Source organism: Castor canadensis, chromosome 9 (genome assembly GCF_047511655.1).
Source record: "Castor canadensis chromosome 9, mCasCan1.hap1v2, whole genome shotgun sequence".
NCBI lineage: Eukaryota > Metazoa > Chordata > Mammalia > Rodentia > Castoridae > Castor > Castor canadensis.
The window spans coordinates 35,712,671-35,732,679 of NC_133394.1; the positions used below are offsets into that span (position 1 = coordinate 35,712,671).

The following is a 20,009-nucleotide window of genomic DNA, read 5'->3' on the forward strand; positions in this document are numbered from 1 at the left end:
AATTCTTTAAAATCTAACATTGGGATTTGATACATAAGAAGATAGTTTAATTAGTGTATATTACACTTCTGTTTCCCTGGTCACACTATAGATAGGAAATAATTTGCATTGGTCAGATCCCTAAGGATACATTTTAACAAAGAGAATTCAACTTAATTTTCCAGTACAGATGCATTTTCATCAAAATCACTTTATTTTCTTGCTACAAAAATGTTTCTGAGGTAACATCTCTTGCTTAATGGCAAATGAGGCCCAGAGTGAGATCTCATTTTTAGTTCCTACTTCTGTTACCAATTTATTTTGTTTAGGTTCAGCAGTTTCCCCAGCTGTAAAACAGACGACACAGCAGTTGAAAAAATTTACCTGATTTCTAGGAAGAAAAGGTGCATTATGAGTCGAGAGAATTCACAAAAAAAGATTCTGATAAACAGAAGGCTAGCTTGCAAGAAAAAGATGTGAAAACACTAGGCTACTCCTGATAATCTCCATGGTTTTTAAAGTCACTTTGGTGTCTCCTGCCCTTCACACCACTGTGAGCAGCACTGATGAGCAGGGGTGGCAGAAGTGGGACATGGTGACAGGTGGGAGACAGCAGGCAAGTTGTCCATAGAGTAGCCAGCAGTTTTCTGGATCCAGAGAGGAGGGAGGTGTAGAAGAGCAAAGGCATTGTTTGGTCCTAATTGGCCCCCCAGTGAATTTGTGCTTTCTCCTGTCAGATGAGCTTCAAGACAGTGACAGCATCTGTGACAGTGGTGTGGAGACATCCTTCCGCAAACTCAGCTTTACAGAGTCTCTGACTGGCAGCAGCTCATTGATAACTCTGAACAAAATGCCCCACAATTACGGGCAGGAAGGACCAATAGAAGGCAAAATTTAGCCTACAGACGATTTCCCTCACCAGTAAACCAAAACCCTAAAATTCCAGTGCATCGTCCCAAAGAAGGAAGGTAAAGTGCATCCAGAGGTGCTCAGAGGAGAACCAGCCTGCCGGGATCATTCTGGATTTCCTTCCAGGCCTTCTAAACTTGGCTTCCTTTCTTGGTTCTTACATGAATTTTAGTTGGTCCACGTACAGATAGTATATAGCAATCACAGCACTCGGGGTGAGCTGACATGTCGCTGGGGGTGACGGGTTTATTGAGCTTTACCGGCTGCTGCTGGATTACAGCTGCTTCCTGTTGTCCTTGCTGCTGTCCCTCTGCTGCCGTCCCAATGTCCCCACCTGGTGATCTTTCTAGCCGCCATGGCACAATGTTCATTCAGATTAAGGATTAAGAAAAGAGATATTTTAAAATGAGAGTCACTTGATATGCAATAAAAAGGCTTATTGCTTTTTCTAATGTGCTTCTCTGTGATTTGAAAAAAAAAAACCCATGAACTTATTAATATTTAAACATGGCTGCAATCAGTGCCGAAAATAGTATTTTCCCCTTTTTCTGCATTTTGCTATTGTAAATATGTTTTTTAGATCAAATACTTTAAAAGAAAAAAAATGTTGGATATAAAATGCTATTTTTTATTTTACTTTTATAATAAAAGGAAAAGCAAATTGTTGAACTCGCTTTGTTTGATCTCTGCAAATACTTTTCTAAAATGATTCCATATAATTTGTGGGATTGTTTCATAGCCTGGTTATCATATTCCTGTTTCTCATTAGACTCAATTTTCTTATCTAGAAATGGCCACAAAAGTTATCAAAAGAAAAGTATTCTAATCTAAGGTGAAAGTTTTAGGTTTGTCAAATCCTGACCTGGCACATCTCATTTAGATGTACTGAAATTTCAGCATACCAGAAGACCTTGGACAAGGAGCCTTCCAACACGAAGCTTTGTTAACTGCTCTTCATTCAGAGCCAGAAACTAGGAAGAGGGAAAATCAAAAGGTTTTGAAGGAGATACTAATGGTGCAGTGTGATATGCACCCAAGGTCCCTCTTTTTTTTCCCCAGTACTAGTGACTGAACGCAGGACCTTGTGCATGTCACACAAATGATCTATCACTGAATTACATCTCCAGCCCCCAATATTCGTCTTAACCAAAGCATGTGTCAGCTTAGACTAGATGCTAGAAGCAGAGTAGCAGTCAGCACCTTCAGGGACTGCCTCTGGTTGCAAAGAGCCATCTTCCTCATTCCCATGTGGTCCTGTTCAAGGACTCATCAAAATGGGCAGATAAAGTCCTGTCCCACCAGGAGAAATGCTGCAGAGCACCCTGAGAGGTTGGTTGAGGCTTGTTGCACTCATCTTCTCCCTCCACCCAGTTCTGCTTCCTTCCCCACCTTCCCACAGCTATTGCTCTCGGTTCACTCCAAGTTAACGTCCTGCACACCAGTTTCCATCTCAGAGTCAGTTTCCCAGAGAATCCTGTCTACACAGGTGCTGGGAACCAGGCTGGAAAAATTTTGCACAGCATGTTAAGTCACTTCATCCTGAAAATAACCCAATGATGGCCATAGAATTCTCCCCAACTTACAGAGAAGGAAATTGTGATTTACAAGGATTAAGGCTGAGATGCTCCTGAGTGCACACCCAGCCTGTCTAGCTCCTGAGCTTATGGGTTGGCCCATTGTTTTGGCAAGACAAAAGGTAAATAAAAATAGACTCCACATTATATAGGAATTCAATATAAAGTAAAACTTCAAGTCAATAAAGAAAAGATTATTCAATAAACAGATAGATGCCCCTACCTGGGTGGTCACTTGGAGAAAATTAATTTGAACCCCTACCTCCCATCTTTCATAAAAATAATTCCCAGATGTATGAAAAATTATACCATAACAATACTAGCAATGCTAGGAATCATGGATAAATAATCTTGAAGTTAGGGAAGGCCCTTTTTTATTTTAAGAAAATTCTGTTTTCTATTATGTTGCCATTTTTCTGCTATCCATGCTATTATTCCAATTTTTGAAGCTTTGCGCCTGCCCAAATCACAGATTTGTAAGCAAATTGAATAATACTGTTTTAAGACCTAGATAGGAAGGGGATTGTTACCATTTTCTGGATCTCTATCTTGGCAATTTGCATGCCAGAGATCACAAGCTGACTTGAGGAAGAACGACTAAACAACTCATGTCAAGATAGAGAAATGACATCTTGCTTCTTTAATAAGCCCTGTGTCTCTTCTGCTCCAGAAACTTACTTTTCTTCTCCCAGGTCCCCTGCTGGCCTGGACCGCTGCATGGTGCTGGCCCCCAAGGGTTGCCAGCATTGCCTAGGTTTCTGTGGAAGGACTGACTGTCACATTGTACCAGCAGATGGGGCAACAGGAGTGCAGGAGATCAGGTGGAAAGCTATAATGGGCCTGAAATAAACCTACCCAGAAAGCTTGTCTCACTGCGGGAGGCCATTTAAAAAATAGCTTCCTGAGAACATCAGTCATCTTTTGAGGTTTCTGTACTTCACAGGCATAACCCAGACCTTTTCAGGTCTCAGCAGAAAGATGCCCTACAGCTGCTCATTTACCCATCTGAATCTCCTGAGTAGTTCTATGTCACACAGACATTCCCAGTCCCCCCATGGAATGCAGCCCCACAAACGACCTTGTTTCAGCAAGAGAAAGGAGGAGGGGAAGGAGTCAGCCATATTTGAGCACCGTTATGTACCAACTCCTTTGAATTAATATTTCAAGTGATAATTCTCCCTTCATGGTATATATTTAACCCTACTTTACAGTAAAGAAACAGATGATCTGAAGTATAAGTAACTCATCCCAGATTCAAATCCATCTGATTCCAAAAACTATTCTTTGAGGATGCTCAAAGGCCTTGGAAGAAAAGACACTATATTTAAAAGAAAAGAAAAGCCAGGTGTGGTGACTCACACCTGTAATCCTAGCTACTTATGAGGCTAAAATCAGAAGGATTGCAGTTTGAGGCCAGCCATACCATAGAGTAAGTTACTATCTCAGAGAATAATCAGAGCAAAAAGGCTGAAGGTGTGGCTCAAGTGGTACAGCACCTGCCTGGCAAGGCCAAAGCCCTGAGCTCAAACCCCAGTATCACCTAAATAAATAAATAAGAAAAACTACATACAGATTTGTACAAAGATTAAGAAATCACAATGTACCCAACCCAAAAGCAAGATGAACCCAGAACATCACAAAAGGATCTATTGCTTGGTTAAACAACTTGATTTCCTCTTACTCCTAGGCTAATATACGTGAGCATGAATTAGCCATGGACTGAAAATGGTTGCACCTCTTTTTTCTTATTATTTTGTGCTTTTGGGGAAAGTTTTCTTTCTGATTCCACATCCACAGGTAATGGATATGGGGAGGCACAGGAGTTGAGAAAGGGTGAACCTAAACTTCTGTTTATTTTCTTAAAAACTACAGAACTTAGGGTTGGGTAAGACCTTAAAGATCACTCATCTAAGGAATAAGGATGCTACCCAGTGGTAGAGCTCATTCTTAACATGCCGAAGGCACGGAGTTCAGCCCCCAGCATCCCCACCCCCCAAAAAAGTTACGTACCTACCTAGTTTTTGTCTTTATAAACACCTACAGTGTGTGGGAGCACCTCCTCCCTCATGTCCTCATTATGGCAGCTGTGTCAGGCATCAGTCTCAATCTTAGAGACTACAAATTGGTTTCCTAGGTTGGCCATGTGGTTTTAGATTTTGGGGATGGGACTTTGAGGAGGGGCTGGAAACTAAATGGATGTCATCACACTATTATGGATTCCATTATGTCTACAATAGCCTTCTGTCAGCCTGGACAAGTGAAGAATTCCACAGACTGTTCAAGCTTCTTACGATGAGAGGGAGGAAGGAGCTGAAACAGCGCCATCTAATGTCCATCAACTTGCTTTTCTTGCTTTTCTGTGCTGATACCTCTTTTCACAATGGTTATGTCATTTATGTCATTTAAATACAACAGCCTTTAAGGAACAAAGATATATTTTCAATCAAGTTTCCTTGAGTATCTGTTGCAAACCAGGCACTGCAATGGGTGATCTTCAGACAGTATCTCCACTTACCCAAAAACCCTGTGAGAAACTGTGTCCCTGTTTTTACAGATAAGGAAACTGAGGCACATTTAAATCATTTACTGCCGGATCTCCTGACTTCAGTAAAGTATTTTTAATAACTCACACTTGCAGCAAGGGCAGGGGTGAGTACGTCATCATTCTTCTTCCAACATTTGGGTCCCAAGGTCTATTTGGGGGTCAGTTGGAAGGAGAACAGAGCTTAGAGGAGTATGTGTGGAAGACTGGAAGTGTGTCACTTTTCTCTATTATACTGGAGGAAAACTTTAGTCCTATGACCACACCCAAAGCAGGGAGGCTCAAGGGGAGGCCAGTTCTGTGCCCAAGTTTAACATGGCTATTGGTTTTGGTGAACAGATCATAGTCTCTGGCACACAGAGACTTCCCTTTGGGAGGCTGGATCTTAAGATTCATTCTAGTTCTGACTCACATGCAAACATGCATGCTGAAAGCTACCTACCGTATGGCAAATTGCTACCACCAGAGACACAATCATTTCCCAGGATTCAGAATGGAGGATGAGAGACTAGGGTGTAACCCAGCAGTAGAGCACTTGCCTAGCATGTGCTAAGCCCTGGTTCAATTCTCAGCACAAACCTCCCCACCCAAATGGAGGATTCACTGTTAAGTACAAAGTCACCGTTTATCGGAAGGAAGTCCTCAGAGATGTTTGAGGGAGAGGTAGGAGTTACGGCAGCAAAGCCTAAACATCCTTGTTCTAACTCCTAGGAACCCCCACTCTCTGACCTCCTTGCCTCCCAGTTCCGTCCACACTATACACAAAAGAGGTCTTGGATTTGTAGGTGTCAAGGTTAATGTCTTTAAGAGGCCATGGCTCTTGGGATCCCACCCAAAGGAAAGAGGCAACTTCATCTTTCTTGTGGTCTTCAGAAGACTGTCAGGACCTTGACTCCCATTTTCTCAGATGTACGGCAAAGGAGCAGAAGTTGGTTCTTGGAGAAATCATATTCTCTTCAGGCCAGAAGCACAGCAGTCAAAACGGAATTCTAGAACGCCCTTCCCCAGAATTGTTTCTTGGGATCAGAAAGCAAAGTTGTCGAATATGTGAGTGGAAACCTTGAAGAATGTGATGGAAGGGACTCCAATCAAGAAAGGTTGAAAATTGATGCCACAGCTGGATGTGTTGGTACACGTTTGTAATCCCAGCTATTTCAGGCAAAGGTAGGAGGATCGTGGTCTGAGGCCATCATGGGGAAAAGCATAAGATCTTATCTGAAAAACAAGCAAAAAGCAAAAGGATTGAAGGTGTAACTCAGGTGGTAGAGCATTTACCTAACAAGTGCAAGGCCCTGAGTTCAATCCCCAGTACCACAAAAAAAAAAAAAAGTGTATGCCAGAATCTGGATAACCAAGTTATTAGGTCTGTTATTTGGCAAAAGAGAGATTTTCTTCATTTCAAAACTATTTTTGCACTTCCCCTTGCCTTTTCTAAGGCAACAGAGCAGAACTGAAGTTACTTTTTGCTTCAAAAATTTGAATGGAAAAACTTCAAGCCATGGATATTTTCCGCTCACAGCACACCTGTTGATCACCTGTCCAAATGCAAATGTTCTCTGATACTTTTGAAATAAATTTTATTTTGTAATTTTGAAAACACTGTCTTGCAAAAGAACTCAAAACATTAAACATGAGTGCTTTCATTTACAAAGTATTTTCAAATATTTACCCTCATAACACTGACAGGTAAATGGAAGAGTTTTGCTTCCTGCCATATTCCACAGGACAGAGATGCTGATATGCCCAGAGTTGCCTGATCCAGTGTAAAGAAGAGGACTGGACTCTGTCTTCAGCCCCCATTCTGTGCTTCTCAGCCTTACTCTAGCCAATCACAGCCATGTGGGGATGGGGCAGGTCACATAGAGGTGCCCAGGAGAGGGAAAGAGAAGCTTGCCAACTGGGGGCGCTAGAGGGCATTATTTACAGCTTGCCAAGCAGCAGGAAGCCAGCCTTCCACCCACAGATTCAACTTTAATACATGCAGCCCTTGGCACGAGTCCCCAGGCACAGGTCAGGGAGGGGCCCCAAGAGTCCATGCCAGTCTTCCTCCTCTCACCCATTCTCCTCTGGCCCCCGCGCCTCTTGCTTTAGATCCCTCAGAAGCTTTTGCTCAACACATTGCCTGGTTCTGTTTCCTTGTGTCCATCCCCTGCCCCAAACAATTTGTACTGGTCTCTAAAAAGCCATCTATATGTTACCCATGTTCACGTAGCATCAGGCCTCCCAGCCAAAGCACAGCCTGAAACAGAGAAGCCAAAATGACCAGCAATGACACCCCGCAAAGACCCACTGCAGCTCCACGGGCAGGTCCTGCCACCAGAGCAGAGCTGCCAGAGAAGAAACCTTCCTGTTCTCTTCCTCAAGACCCCTCAGCCCCTGTGCCTCTCCTGTCGCTGCCTGGGACGCAGCACAGGGGCAACTGTGTAGCCAGGAGCCCAGTATGTATGTATGTACTCATAGAAGAGTGAACCATCTAGCCGGCAGCAAAAGCAGCTCTTTGCATTCTTCTCCATCCTAGTCTTGATCTGGGAAGGTCAAAGCTACCATTTGGCTCTGCCTTCCTTACCGCCCAGCTAAATGTACCTCATGAATGATGAACAACATATGCTCACAGTGTGTGGGCCAGGGACCATTTTGGTTCTGAAAAAGAAAAAAACTCTGAGCTAAACTTGCAAGGAGGAGAGAATCTGTAGACAACACATGCCTGTTCCCAGAGGCAGAAGAGGCCCCCCCTGGCCAGGAAAGATACCTCTGTGCCTCTCTTCTTCAGCAGAATGTTGTTCCTTTCTACACATCATACCAGAGCTCATGCTCTAAGTCCTTTCCTTTGTTACTGTGCCTTTTTATAGATTATCTGACTTCTCCCCCATCAATCATCTACCCAGGAGGTTTTGTGCCAAGTTTTCATAGATTCATAGTAATTAAATTTCAATTAAAAATCATTCAGATGTTACTTTTTGCCAAGGTAGCAAGCAGCTCTGTAAATTTGAACCTTGTGATCCAGGCACTCTAGTGCTCAGCTTTGCTAACCTTGGAGCCTGGGAAGGAACCAGAGTTCAGCCAAGAGAGAGGCTCTCTTGATTTCTCCTCTCTCCCTTAGCCTTTCTTTCCTGTTCTCTCTTTCTTTCTTTTACTTTCTATCCCCCCCTTTCTCTTCCTCTCGACCCCTCTCTTTCCCTTTCTCTGTCTCCCCCTTCCATCTTTCTCTCTTCTTCCTCCACTTCTTCCCTCTCTTTTTCTTTCCTTCTTTAAGGTAGGTGCATATTCACACATGCCAGGGCATTATGGCGGCCAGGTTCCTGATGTCCGGAAGGTGAGTAAGCTCCTCTTTACACTCCCCTCCCTGTGGGCAGGCCGCAGAGCCAAGTTCTCTGGGGAAGTCTCCCGGAAGCAAGCACCCTTGCCAGGCAGTGGCCTTCCACCCACCACCAGCCTCATTTCCTGGGCACAGGAGGCCTCTACTGGAAGAAGAAGAACTTTGCACAGTCACCCAGCAGCTGGCATGCCTCTTGCTACTCGCTTATGTTTTTTTTTTTTTCTCTGATAAAATTGGAAAGAGTCATACAAAAAACAGAATTAGAAACATCAGCTTTCTGCCTAGACTTCTGTCTTTCAACACAGGTCATCACAAGCCTGGTAATTATTTTCCCTTAGCAGAAAAGCCTTAAGTGGTTTTTTTGCTTCCGTGAAGGGGAAAGCAAGACCCTGTAGGCCTAATCATTCCAGTCACAGCCTACCTTATCCTCTAAGGAATAATAATCATAAGCCAGCACTTATGTTTATCCCGTGCCAGGTACTGCATAGACTTTATTTTATTTAATCCTCAGGATAATGCAATGAAAGAGTTCCTAGTATTAACCTCATCTTAAAGACAAATAAATTGAGTCTAAGAGATTGATTGGTTAAAGGTCAGTATATGCTGGAGTCGAAACCACAGAAGTTCACTATCAGAGCATCAGCCTATGGCCACTGCACTATACACAGCCTTCACACGCACACATACACACACACCTGCACACACGCACCCATACGCACACACACGCACCCATATACACATGCACATTTGGATCTTTTACGAGGAAACATTTTGCTTGTTGTGTTTGTAAGTTGACTAATTAAAAATCTTTCAGTTCAAATACTGAAAATGTGGTTAGGCAGAGATGCCAACCAACCAACTCTGGCTTGAGATCGCATTAGAAAAAAGCAGGGTCCTTTCCTCACTCACCATGGCAAAGTATGCACCCAACCACCTTACTCACTAGAGACACCACTGCCACTGCCACCACTACATCCGGGTGCAGGCAAGTGGTTGGCTCGGCATCCCCTGGCTGAGGGGACACCCAGATACCCACCCTGCCCTCCCAGGCCCAGTTCTAAGCCTGACCTTCGAGCCCATGCCTTTAAGAACAAGGATGTTTCTGGTTATAAGATGGCCAGAGCTATAAGAGAATTAAACAAATAAGGGCTTTAAATTTTTCATTACATGAAGGTCAGAAATAGATCTATATTTTACATGAAATCATACCATTTTTAAATATTAGCAAGTAATTCAACTTTTGAAACCACATTTGGCCTCTCAGCTGCTAGCCAAATATGGTCTATGTGTGGCCCACACTTTCTCCAGCTGCATCTTCCAGATGACCAGGTGGGGTGGGCAGGGGTCAGCATCTGTACCCTGTCCTCTCTGGTCACTCATGCTACCCACCCACTGTTGACTTCTGGCCACTCACTGCTCCCTGGCTGGCACGGTGCATACCTGCCACTCAGTGCCTGCCCCGGTTCGGATCTACCTGTCTCCCTATCCTTGCTTTCTTGGTTTAACACAGAGGCAATAATTCTAACAGCACAATTTGTTAAATAGTTATTGTGTGCTCTCAATGTCCTGCATCATCACATTTAGTCCCCAAAATTAACCTATGAGGAAGACACTGTTCCCACCCCCCTGTTTAAAGATAAAAAAACTGAGGAACAGAAAGATTTTTAACTTTGTATTCAATGTCAGATAACCTGCCAGTATAGGTGTGACTCATTTCAAAACACCTATTTCAACTGCTCTGTCAATTGGTTGCTTTTGGTTGTGAAATCAATATACCTGATTATGAGTGAATTAAACAATAATGCCTTTAGAAATAGTGTGATAAAAAGACCAAAGTTAGATGGTAATGGGGTTATTTAGCAGTTCAACATCTCCGACATCCTTATGTCAACGATTTTTCTTTAAGGTCTTAGAAAGGCTGCCCTCAAGCAGTTTGTCAAGTACTCCCACGAACAGATTTACTTGAGGTGTATCTCTTATCAGCTAGGAAAACCTTCCCCCAGAAACACCACACCTCATCATTTACGTGTGTTTCCTTTGCCAGAGTTGTGTCACACGCCTAACCCTACACTAATCCCTCGCAAAGCCACCTGACACAGCCACCTCTGGGAACAGAAAAGAATCTGACTCTTGGTTGGCCAGCCAATAGTGTCTCTTCCAACCCCTAGGAACGTGTGGATTATCGCTCACAACCTAACCAATTTTACAAAAGCTGCAATAAAAAGCAAGAACAGAGTAAGAGGATGTTCCCAAACATTATGAGGTAGGAATGAACACCAGTTCTCAAATAGAGTTGTCCATGATCCAGAATGTCCCAGTTTCCTGAGAATCCTAGGGAACCTAGGTTTGCTGTAATCATTTTAAACATGTGCTCACTGCGCAGCATGACATGGCCCATGGGAAGCTCAACAAATCTTGTATAAAGAACTAAGGGGTTAAGCTGCAGTAGTCTGGCAAACTTTTCTTTTCATGGCATGATTCAGTGACCCTTGACTACAAATAGGAGAGATATTTACAAAACACGAAACAATGATGCAAAGCCCATTCTGCAAAGCCCGTTAACTGTCTGGCTCCAATTCAAGGAGCCCTCAGCTTGTAAATCAGACTCCACCCTCAGCTTGTAAATCAGACTCCAATCAACCAGCTGATTGAGTTCTTCCCTCCTTCTGTATTAATTACAATGAAAGACTCATTTCTCACCTGAATTTTTTTCATTGTTTTTCTATCATAAGCTTTCCAAAACAACTTTATTCTAAAGTGCTGAATAAAATGTCCTTATCTAATATGCTCTCTTTCACCCACACCATATGACTTGGCACCAGCTGAGATTGCCTGCTTTGTTTATTTAGTTTACTGTATGTCTCCTATCCAATGATTGGTCCATGAGAGCGGGGACTTGTCCACCTTTTTCATTGTCATAACCCTGTGACAAGGACAGTGCCAGCCCAGAACCCACAATAAATGTTTGATAAACAAATAAATAAATCCTTACACAGCTTTTAGGTTCAGAAAATAGAGACATTTTAACACTACTTTTGTATGTGACTTTTTGTCCATCACCCTGATAAATCAATTACAAAATAAGAAATCTTCCATTCACTTAGAAATACTACTCAATGCCTTTTGTGCATAATCTTTTTAATTTCCTGTGCTAATTGAACTGATAAGACTGCATTCAGTCAAGACAGACTGTACTAATATTGTCAAAGGCTTTGAATTTCCCACACAAACAATGCCTACTTGTTTTTCTCCTTAAGTCTTAACAAGCTGGGGGATACTTTTCATATCTGAGAGCCAGAGGTAACTCAAAAGAATCATCTTTCTGTGCCAGTCTTTGTCACTTTAGGAATGTTTGGAAAACATATCTTTATTTGCACTGTACTCCACTTCACTTTCATTCCAATAAAAAACAAAATCTTTCTCTTTGTTTTCCAACTGACTTCCCAAGGTTTGAAAATGTCTCACAATGAAAAGTCCAGTAAAAGAGACTGACAAAATAAGAGTTATAGTGAATATGAGTGAGAAAATTATCATTTTTATCATCCCTTCTGTCCTGAAATGAGTAGATATAATCCTGTGAACTGACCTCTGCCCTGTCTCTCTGGAACATTCTTTGCAAGAGCACAGCAGTAGGACCTGGTCCTGTTCTTCCTACCCTGTTTGTGGTTTGCACAACTACTAACAAAAACCTTCTCAGAAATCAAAGCCAAAAAGTACATCAGACTCGATTCTGTGCAAACTGAACCTAGCACAAAGGTACTGGTGACCTGTGGGAGAACAGTTTGGCTATTACTATTACTGTCAATACAGTACATTTCTCTCCTTTTTCTAAGTGGCTGTTTGAATCTATCTATGCCCACTCATTTATTTATTCTTCCTTTAGAAATTATTCTTTGCTAATACCTTTTTCAGAAAGAATCTGCCTATATTTGCTTCATTTTCACCATTGCTGCATGTACTAATTGAGTGATAATTATTTTGTTAAAAAGTATAACCACCATTTGCTTGGCATTCTCTTTGTTCCAGTCTTTTGTCCTCACAACTACCTTTTAAAATGAGAGATTTTTGTCTCCATTTTATAGAGAAAGAAATAAAGTTCAGAACACCAAGCTGTTGTCCAAGGTCATAGTTAATAAGCTTTAGAATGTGGATTTGAACCCAGAGAAGTGTGGATGGAAGCCCTGCCCTCTCTAGGACATTAGGCTCAGGAGCCAGGATGACACTTCCATTTACAGAGCACTCACAGTGTGCCAGCATGGGACCACGCTAAATTATTGTATTTAGTCTCCAAAACAAACAACACAGTGGGTGCCATTATTCCCATTTTACCAAAAGAAAATTGAACATAGAAGTTAAAGAACTTGGTTAAAGTTGCAAAACTAAGAAGGGTAGAATAGTTCAATAGTTTCCCTCCTCAGCATATTCCCGTCCTTGATGAGGCTCTGTGTGTGTGTGTGTGTGTGTGTGTGTGTGTGTGTAGGAGAAGGCTAGATTATCTGTATTATTTTCTTTTTAGAGTCACTGAGCCTAATGTTTCTCAGTATTAAAAATAAAACAATTACCTAATGAGTCTCATTTTTAAATCAAAACACTCATTGCTGGTCCATTCCATAACCAGTTCTGAATCCTTTCAAATGAAAATTTCTCAAATACCTTACTTTAGATTCTTCAAGCTCTCTCATTTGTCAAGCAGAAATCAATGTTCAGCACAGTATGGGGTACAATGGAATGGTTATAAAATGACTAAATAAGCCACAGATGAAATATCAAGTTGCCAATGGAGTTTATGTAACTTTTATTTCTATATAATTCCAAACTTTTAGAAACAGTACAAAAAAAGTTTCAAAGGCCTGTACCCAATTAGTCTCTTATTAACATTTTGCCCCACTATCTTTATTATGTGTAATTTTATACAATGATATATAATAAAAAGATTTATAGCAAATTATAATTAATCAACATAAATAAAATTATTTAAACTCAAGCTAAAGGGAACATACTTTGGTACCAGGGTCAACAAGTATAGATTGGAAAGATCAACGGATGTGGTCAGATCCGAAGCCCACACAATAGCCCAGTGTCAGGACACCCAACACAACCATGGTGACATCCATTGCAATCTCTGCTTATTTTTCAAAGAAAGACACTGTAACAGTCTTTAAAAAAAATAGTCACTGTTAAAACTATATTTCAATAACAAGACCCACAATGAAAGAAGAATTCTTCCCCAAATAGTAATCAAATGGCAATAATCAATACCCTAAACCATCCACCAACAACAGTCAATATGGCTGCCACCTAGAAATCTCTATTGTAATGTTTGAAGCTCCATTTTCTCTGAAAATAATAAAAAAGCACTACATTTTGATTATTTGGCATTTCTAAGTGCTATGAACGTCCTGCATTCCCTCAAAGCCTCCCACATTTGGTTCCATACATGTTGTCATGGTATGCTCTTGTGACTTTCTGAAGGCAATCTAGCTATAACTGTTGATGTCGTGCTAAAACTATGAGGTGAATGGTTAAAAACACCATCCTGACACAGATTCAAGACACCTAGGTGCAGCCTTGTCTGAGGACACCACTGAGTAAACAGCCTTCCCCAAAAGTATTCAATACACACTCTTGACAGCATGATCAATCAGACACATGGCAGCAACCAGGTATCTCTCGGCTTTTTCAACACATCACAGGCTACTTCCTCCTCAGCTGGTGCCTTAGAAAGGTTTCATCCCGGCATCTACTGAAGTACAGCCTGGACACCTTCAGTAAATGTCTGTCAGGGACGTCACATGCAAAGACTGCTCCAACTCTCTCTTGCTGGTGGGTTTCCAAGGGTAAAAGAGTACAGTTCGTGTCTTCTCCGTCATGAGGAAGCCATTGTCACTAAATCTCCCTGGGATGCTTCCTACATCCAACCAAACAAAGGGAGCAACAGCTGAGGTCTCAAGATCAAAAACAAAAGTGTCACCTTGCTGAGTGATGTTGGCCTGGAAAAAGAGAAAGAGAAAGAGAGAAATGTACTGAAGGCCGAGAGGAGAGCTACACAGTCTGTGTGCAATGCCAACTGGGCATTTCTGTGAGCCTATTAAAGAGTGCATTTCTTAGTACTTTGCTCAGCAACTGCTCAAGTCATATGTTCCACACAGTTTCAGACACTTAACAATACTTGGAAAGTGACTGAAGTCTGCAGAAAATTACTAAATTATAATCTCAAACCAAGGAAATGTATAGACACCAATTATTAAGAATATTTCACAGGAAGCTCCAAGCTTTATGTCTTTAGTGGTTTTTCTCAGTATCACCAGGAAAGGAACATTTTGGCATAAGAGCTGGGTGGGTTAAATGACTTTTGAAGGAGACCAGCCTAGCTGCAGAGCACAGCTGTGAGCTTATTCTCTAGTTCTGTGAGCAGATCCAGCCAGAGAAAGCAGTCTGACTGGCATTTTCAGAAGCCCTATCACTGTCTCTCTCATCGCATGACTTTACAGCATTTTCAACATGCGTGAATTCTGTGCAATCTCAGCAGAAACAAAGGGTGCAATTTAAATCCTGTAGTCTCATTCCAGTTAGCTGACCAGCAATCATCCAAAACAAGGATGCACTGCTCCCCAGAAGTGCAGGCTTGCGAGCCTCTCTCCAAGAGTTTGTAGTCCAGTGTTACCTGGTCTTTCAAGCGGTGTATTTGACATGCAACACGGCTCAACATGCATGCACGCTACCCTGTAGGGTCTTCCTTATGTGTTATGTGTGACATAAAGAATGTCAAGGGGGGTTGGGGTGGTGGCTCATGCTTGCAATTCCAGCAACTTGGGAAGTAGAAATTGGGAGGTACCATGGTTTGAGGCCAACCTAGGCAAAAAGTTAGCAAGACTCCAACTCAACAAACAAGGTGGGTATGATGCTTTACTTTTGTAATCCCAGCTATTCAGGAGGCCTACATAGGAGGACCTCAGGCCCCAGACAAAAGCAGACTTTATCCAAAAAATAACTAAAACCAAAAATAGCTGGGAGTAGCTCAAGTGGTAGAGTACTACACTAGCAAGTATGAGGAAGTAAGTTCAAACCCCAGCACTGTCAAAAAAAGAACTTCAAAGGCAATTTTTACTATACATAATTCAAATTCAGATTTAACATTTGTATGATTATCATTCAGAGTCCTGAATTATAAATAAGAAAACCTACATTGAATTATAAGCTAGAAAACATTTCATTGAAGTAGAAAAGAAAATGTATCAGATAACCTTAAAAGGTCAGATACTCAAACTTGACATTGGATGCCAAATTCCCAAATCACACTACCCATTGTGCCAGTGAAGACCCCACAGCAGCCACAGGCAGGAGCCACGGCTCACCTCAGCCAGCCCAGGAGGCTACTAAGGAAGCCTTCTCGGCTGCTGCTCCAAGGTCAATGCCAGAAGAGACACTGGTGCCTTGCTCAGTTTTGCTGCCTCTTTTAGATAAGAAGTCTCATCTCTGTGTGCCTGACTGTAGAACCAGGGTTCAAGCTTGTACCCTGGCTTCAGGATGACGGATAGAACAAGTACCTAACCTATATTGAGCCCAAAGTAAATAACATTATTATTATTATTATTGTATTTCTATAGGAAGGATTAATATCATTGAAATACAAAAGAGATAGGACAAATAAAGAAGCCCTAATTCTATCCCACCTTCAATGATTACCAGGTAAGGAAAGCCTGGTTAAGTAAAGAAAAAATTGTCTTCAAAGCCGTAAGTTTAAGGCTGGGCATGGTGGCTCAATTCTGTAATCTTAGTTACTCAGAAGATGGAGATGGGAGTATTCCAGTTCAAAGCCAGCCCAGGCCAGTTCACTGGCCATTTCAACCACTGGCAGGGTGTGGTGGCATGTGCCTTGTCATCCCAGCTACTTGGGAAAGCCCAAATGGAAGGATCAAGGTCCAGGCCACCAGGGCATAAAGGGAGACCCTGTCTCAAAAATAACCTGTGCAAAAAAAGGGCGGTGGAATGGTGCAAGTGGTAATGTGCCTGCCTGGCATACTCAAGGCCCTGAGTTCAAACCCTACCACCACCAAAAAAAAAAAAAAAGTCCTAAGTGTAGAGACTGTAAACTTGTCCAGTATGTAGTTGGGTTTTTTGTTCTTTGCTTTTTACTGTTCCTATTTTTTCATTTGCTGGACAAAAGAAATCAATGTGAGCATAGGTCAGATCCTTTGTATCTGTCATGTCTAGGTTATTACAGGTAGCTTAGCTCTCCTTATGTGAATATTCTATTATTAATTTGGAAAGAAGATACGTTTTCAATTATTAAGCTTCTTCAAGAGTTAGGTGTTTTACAGTATTATTTCTAAGTCAACTTTTAAAATGTCAATAAAATAAAATGTAAAATTTGCTAAACACAGAGTTAAATTTTCTAGAAAAATACTGTCAGTTACTAAGTAGAGGGTGAAAAGGAAGGAAAAGTTTTCAATCAAACAGATTCCAAATTTTTCAGCTGCACAGTTGTTATACCAACATATCTTCATCATCCTATTTTTTTCTTGGAAATTATAAAGAGATATGGTGATTAAGCTACTTCAAAGCATACATCAGAGAAAGTATAGTGATTAATAAACTGTACTTAAAAAGTCAAAATTGGAGTGCTTCAACTGGGTTCCTGCACTCCCTAGCTGCAGGACTTCCAGCCTGACCCCTCTCATTTGCAAAGCCACATGACAACACTTTGGGGTGTTGTGAAAACCAGAGATTACACAATAAAGCACCTATTACAGAGCAGACTGGAGACACAATCTGCAGGTCTGGCTCAAGCCGCTTCTCCCACCACTGTACCAGTTCCACTAGGGAAGGTGATGGGATAGCACAGAAAGGCAGAAACAATAATGAACAAATTCTGTATTAATAATGAAAATCAGGGCTGGGCATGGTGGTGCAGCTACCATATCTGCAATCCCAGCTTCTTGGGTGATGGAGAAAGGAGGATTATGGTTTGACATGAGCCTGAGCAAAAAGGGAGATCTCCAACTCAAAAGTAAGCTGTGTGTGGTGGTGCAAGCCTGTGGTCTCAGCTACATGTCAGTAGAGATAGCAGGTCATGGATGGAGGCTGACCAGGCAAAACTGACCTTATGTGAAAAACAAACTAGGACTGGGAGAGGGCATGGAGTGCTGGCCGAGCAAGAGCAAGGCCTTGAGTTTAACCCCCAGTAACACAAACAAATAGACAAAAGGAATAAAAATAAAAAGAAGCAAAAATCATTTGGTCTTTGCATCCAGTGGGAAGGGACAATCTTCCCAAGACCTCAGGTAAACTTAGTACATAGGGGGAAACTTAACAACTGGCAGGATGACATATGCTGGCCCAAGAGCAGAGGCACCCACAAGGCTGCCAGGACCTGAGATGATGGATACTTACAGTGATCTGAGCCTTGAGGAGCCCCACGGCATCCTTTGGAGAGGACAGGAAGTGATAGTTAGTTGGGCTGAAGAGTTTACGTTCAGTGGAAAGGTAAAAGGACAGCACACAGCTCTTCCTTGTGCAATTTCCACACCCCAGAAGTTTGCGCACAGGCTCCTTGTAGAGGGGCACAGCCTGCCCTGCTTTAATCACAAAAGGTCCCATCACTAGAGAACACAAAGGCTCCAGGGAACTCCACGTGTGAACTCTCACCTGGGGAGAAAGAAAACAATAAAAATGAGCATTATTTTATTACTGTTGTTGTGCTGAATAGGGGTACATTGTGGCATTTACAAAGTTCTCACAATGTATCAAACATATCATACTTGAACTCACTACTATTATTTTACAATTTAGGAAACTGAATCACCAAAATGTTCTGGAAGTTGCTCAAGGTCACATAATAAATGACAGAGATTTAACCTCAATATACTGTATATACTACATACTGACTGCAAGGACAGCCCATTTTCTGTTACAGGCACTAAAAAAACATTTTTTAAATTAGCATTTATTCATTGCGCAGGGGGGATTCATCGTGGCAATTTCGATAAGGCTTATATTGTACATTGGTTACGTCACTCCCACCATCTCTCCCCCTTGACCCTCTCCCCACCCCACTTAGAGAAATTACAAGAGGTTTGTTTGTTCTATTTCATATGAGTATATGAAGTCCATCCACCATATTCTCTCACCTTAACCTCCTTCACTCACCCTCCCCCTTCCACACTTACCCTCACACACACATTATGCCTGTTTTTCAGTCGTGTCTTTCATTTTAATATTTAAGTCAATGTTCCAAGGGCTTGCTCGGTGTGTCCCTGCTCTGAGTCTACTTTACTTTGGTCCATGCAACCCCTTCCATTGCTCTCCCTCACCTCTTCCCCCAACCCTTTTTCAACAGCTTTCAATACACATCCTCATATCCTCTACCTTCACAGATGTCACGTTTTACAATATTGTTGTCTGTCATTCGTTTGTAATAGTGGAAATACTGTATGGAACTTGGGGAAGGTAAGAAAGGAAAGGAGAATGATAGACATCAACTAAAAAACATTTTGATGTAAATTAATTTCTTCTTTGATATAAATTAATTTTCTCTTTTACTTCTCCCCAAAATAATGTAACCAAACAACGAAGAGAATAATCTAAAAGCTCCTCTCTGTTACAGAGAAAAAAACCCAGGTAACCTACGGTGAGCGTGGCGTTACAGTCTGTGTGAAGGTCCGACACGCCATACACATGGAACACGTCTCGGTCCTCGAAGCCCACGGGCAGCAGTGGGGCAAAGAAGCGCTGAGCGAAGTAGTGAAGCATTTTCCACTTCCCTCCGTACTCTGAAAATGACCATCAAGAGAGCTCAGAGCCAAAGTGACGCACACCCAAGGGGGCACACACTGAGCCACCCTTTGAGCATCACCTTAAATATTAATAACAAAAACCAGGACTGCAAACAGGTACAGTGTGGGGGGGGTACTAGTGGGACTGGGGAGGGTATATGAAGGAGATTAAGGTGAGGGTATATGGTGGATGAACTTCATACACCTATATGAAACAGAACTAGGAAACCTCTTGCGATTGCTTTAAGTGGGGTGGAGAGGGGACAGAGCAGGAGAGACCATGGGGACAATGTAACTGGTATACAATATAAGTCTAATCGGAATTGTCACTATGAATCCCCCCGCTACATATAGTGAATATATCCTTATAAAAATTTTTTTTAAAAAAGACAGAGCTCAGAGGCAAGCAGGGCAAGCAGTGGGAGTCGAACACACGGTCCACTGTGTGGTTCCTCAAGATTTCCTGGGGTGAGCATGTGAGGTGGTTGACAGGGAGGAGAGCCCACGTTTCTGTAAGAATTTAGGTATCATGTCATGTGACAACATCCAGCACAGGCAAGCACTAACGATTTTCCAAAGAGGCGATACACTCAAGCCATAAATTCAAACATGCTGGAGGCAGTAATTTGAACCCAGACCTGACTCCTAGACAGCACTTTCTCTTTTTTACTATTCTGCCTCCAGAAGTTTATTACACCAATGTTCCTTTTTAGCAGGGTTGAACTCAGGGCCTGGTGCTTGCTAGGCAGGTGCTCTAATACTTGAGCCTTTCCACTAGCTGTTTTTGCATTGGTTATTTTTGAGGTAGGGTCTCACCTTATGCCCCAGTCAGCCTGGACCATGGTTCTCCTATTTGTGCTTCTATGTGTAGCTGGGACAACAGGTGTGTGCCTCTGTGCCCAGACATTAGTTAA

The 20,009-nt window shown here is 42.1% G+C and overlaps 2 protein-coding genes across 5 annotated transcripts in view; one reads left to right on the top strand and one right to left on the bottom strand.

Moving 5' to 3' along the window:
* Nucleotides 1–1,557, top strand: part of Nfkb1 (nuclear factor kappa B subunit 1) — a 118,534-nt gene extending 116,977 nt beyond the window's left edge. For all 4 annotated transcript variants that reach the window (XM_074041446.1, XM_074041448.1, XM_074041444.1 and 1 more), the window contains one exon: nt 717–1,557. In XM_074041446.1, the coding sequence (XP_073897547.1) occupies nt 717–877 (161 nt within the window). In that variant the 3' untranslated portion in view covers nt 878–1,557. The remainder of the gene's footprint in view (nt 1–716) is intronic.
* Nucleotides 1,558–13,086: 11,529 nt separating this feature from the next.
* The window catches only part of Manba (mannosidase beta), an 88,302-nt gene continuing 81,379 nt past the window's right edge, over nt 13,087–20,009 (bottom strand). The window contains exons 15-17 of the mRNA XM_020158587.2: nt 18,950–19,092; nt 17,714–17,968; nt 13,087–14,310 (exon numbers count right to left, since the gene is read on the bottom strand). Coding sequence (XP_020014176.1) covers nt 14,086–14,310; nt 17,714–17,968; nt 18,950–19,092 — 623 coding nt within the window. The 3' untranslated portion in view covers nt 13,087–14,085. The remainder of the gene's footprint in view (nt 14,311–17,713; nt 17,969–18,949; nt 19,093–20,009) is intronic.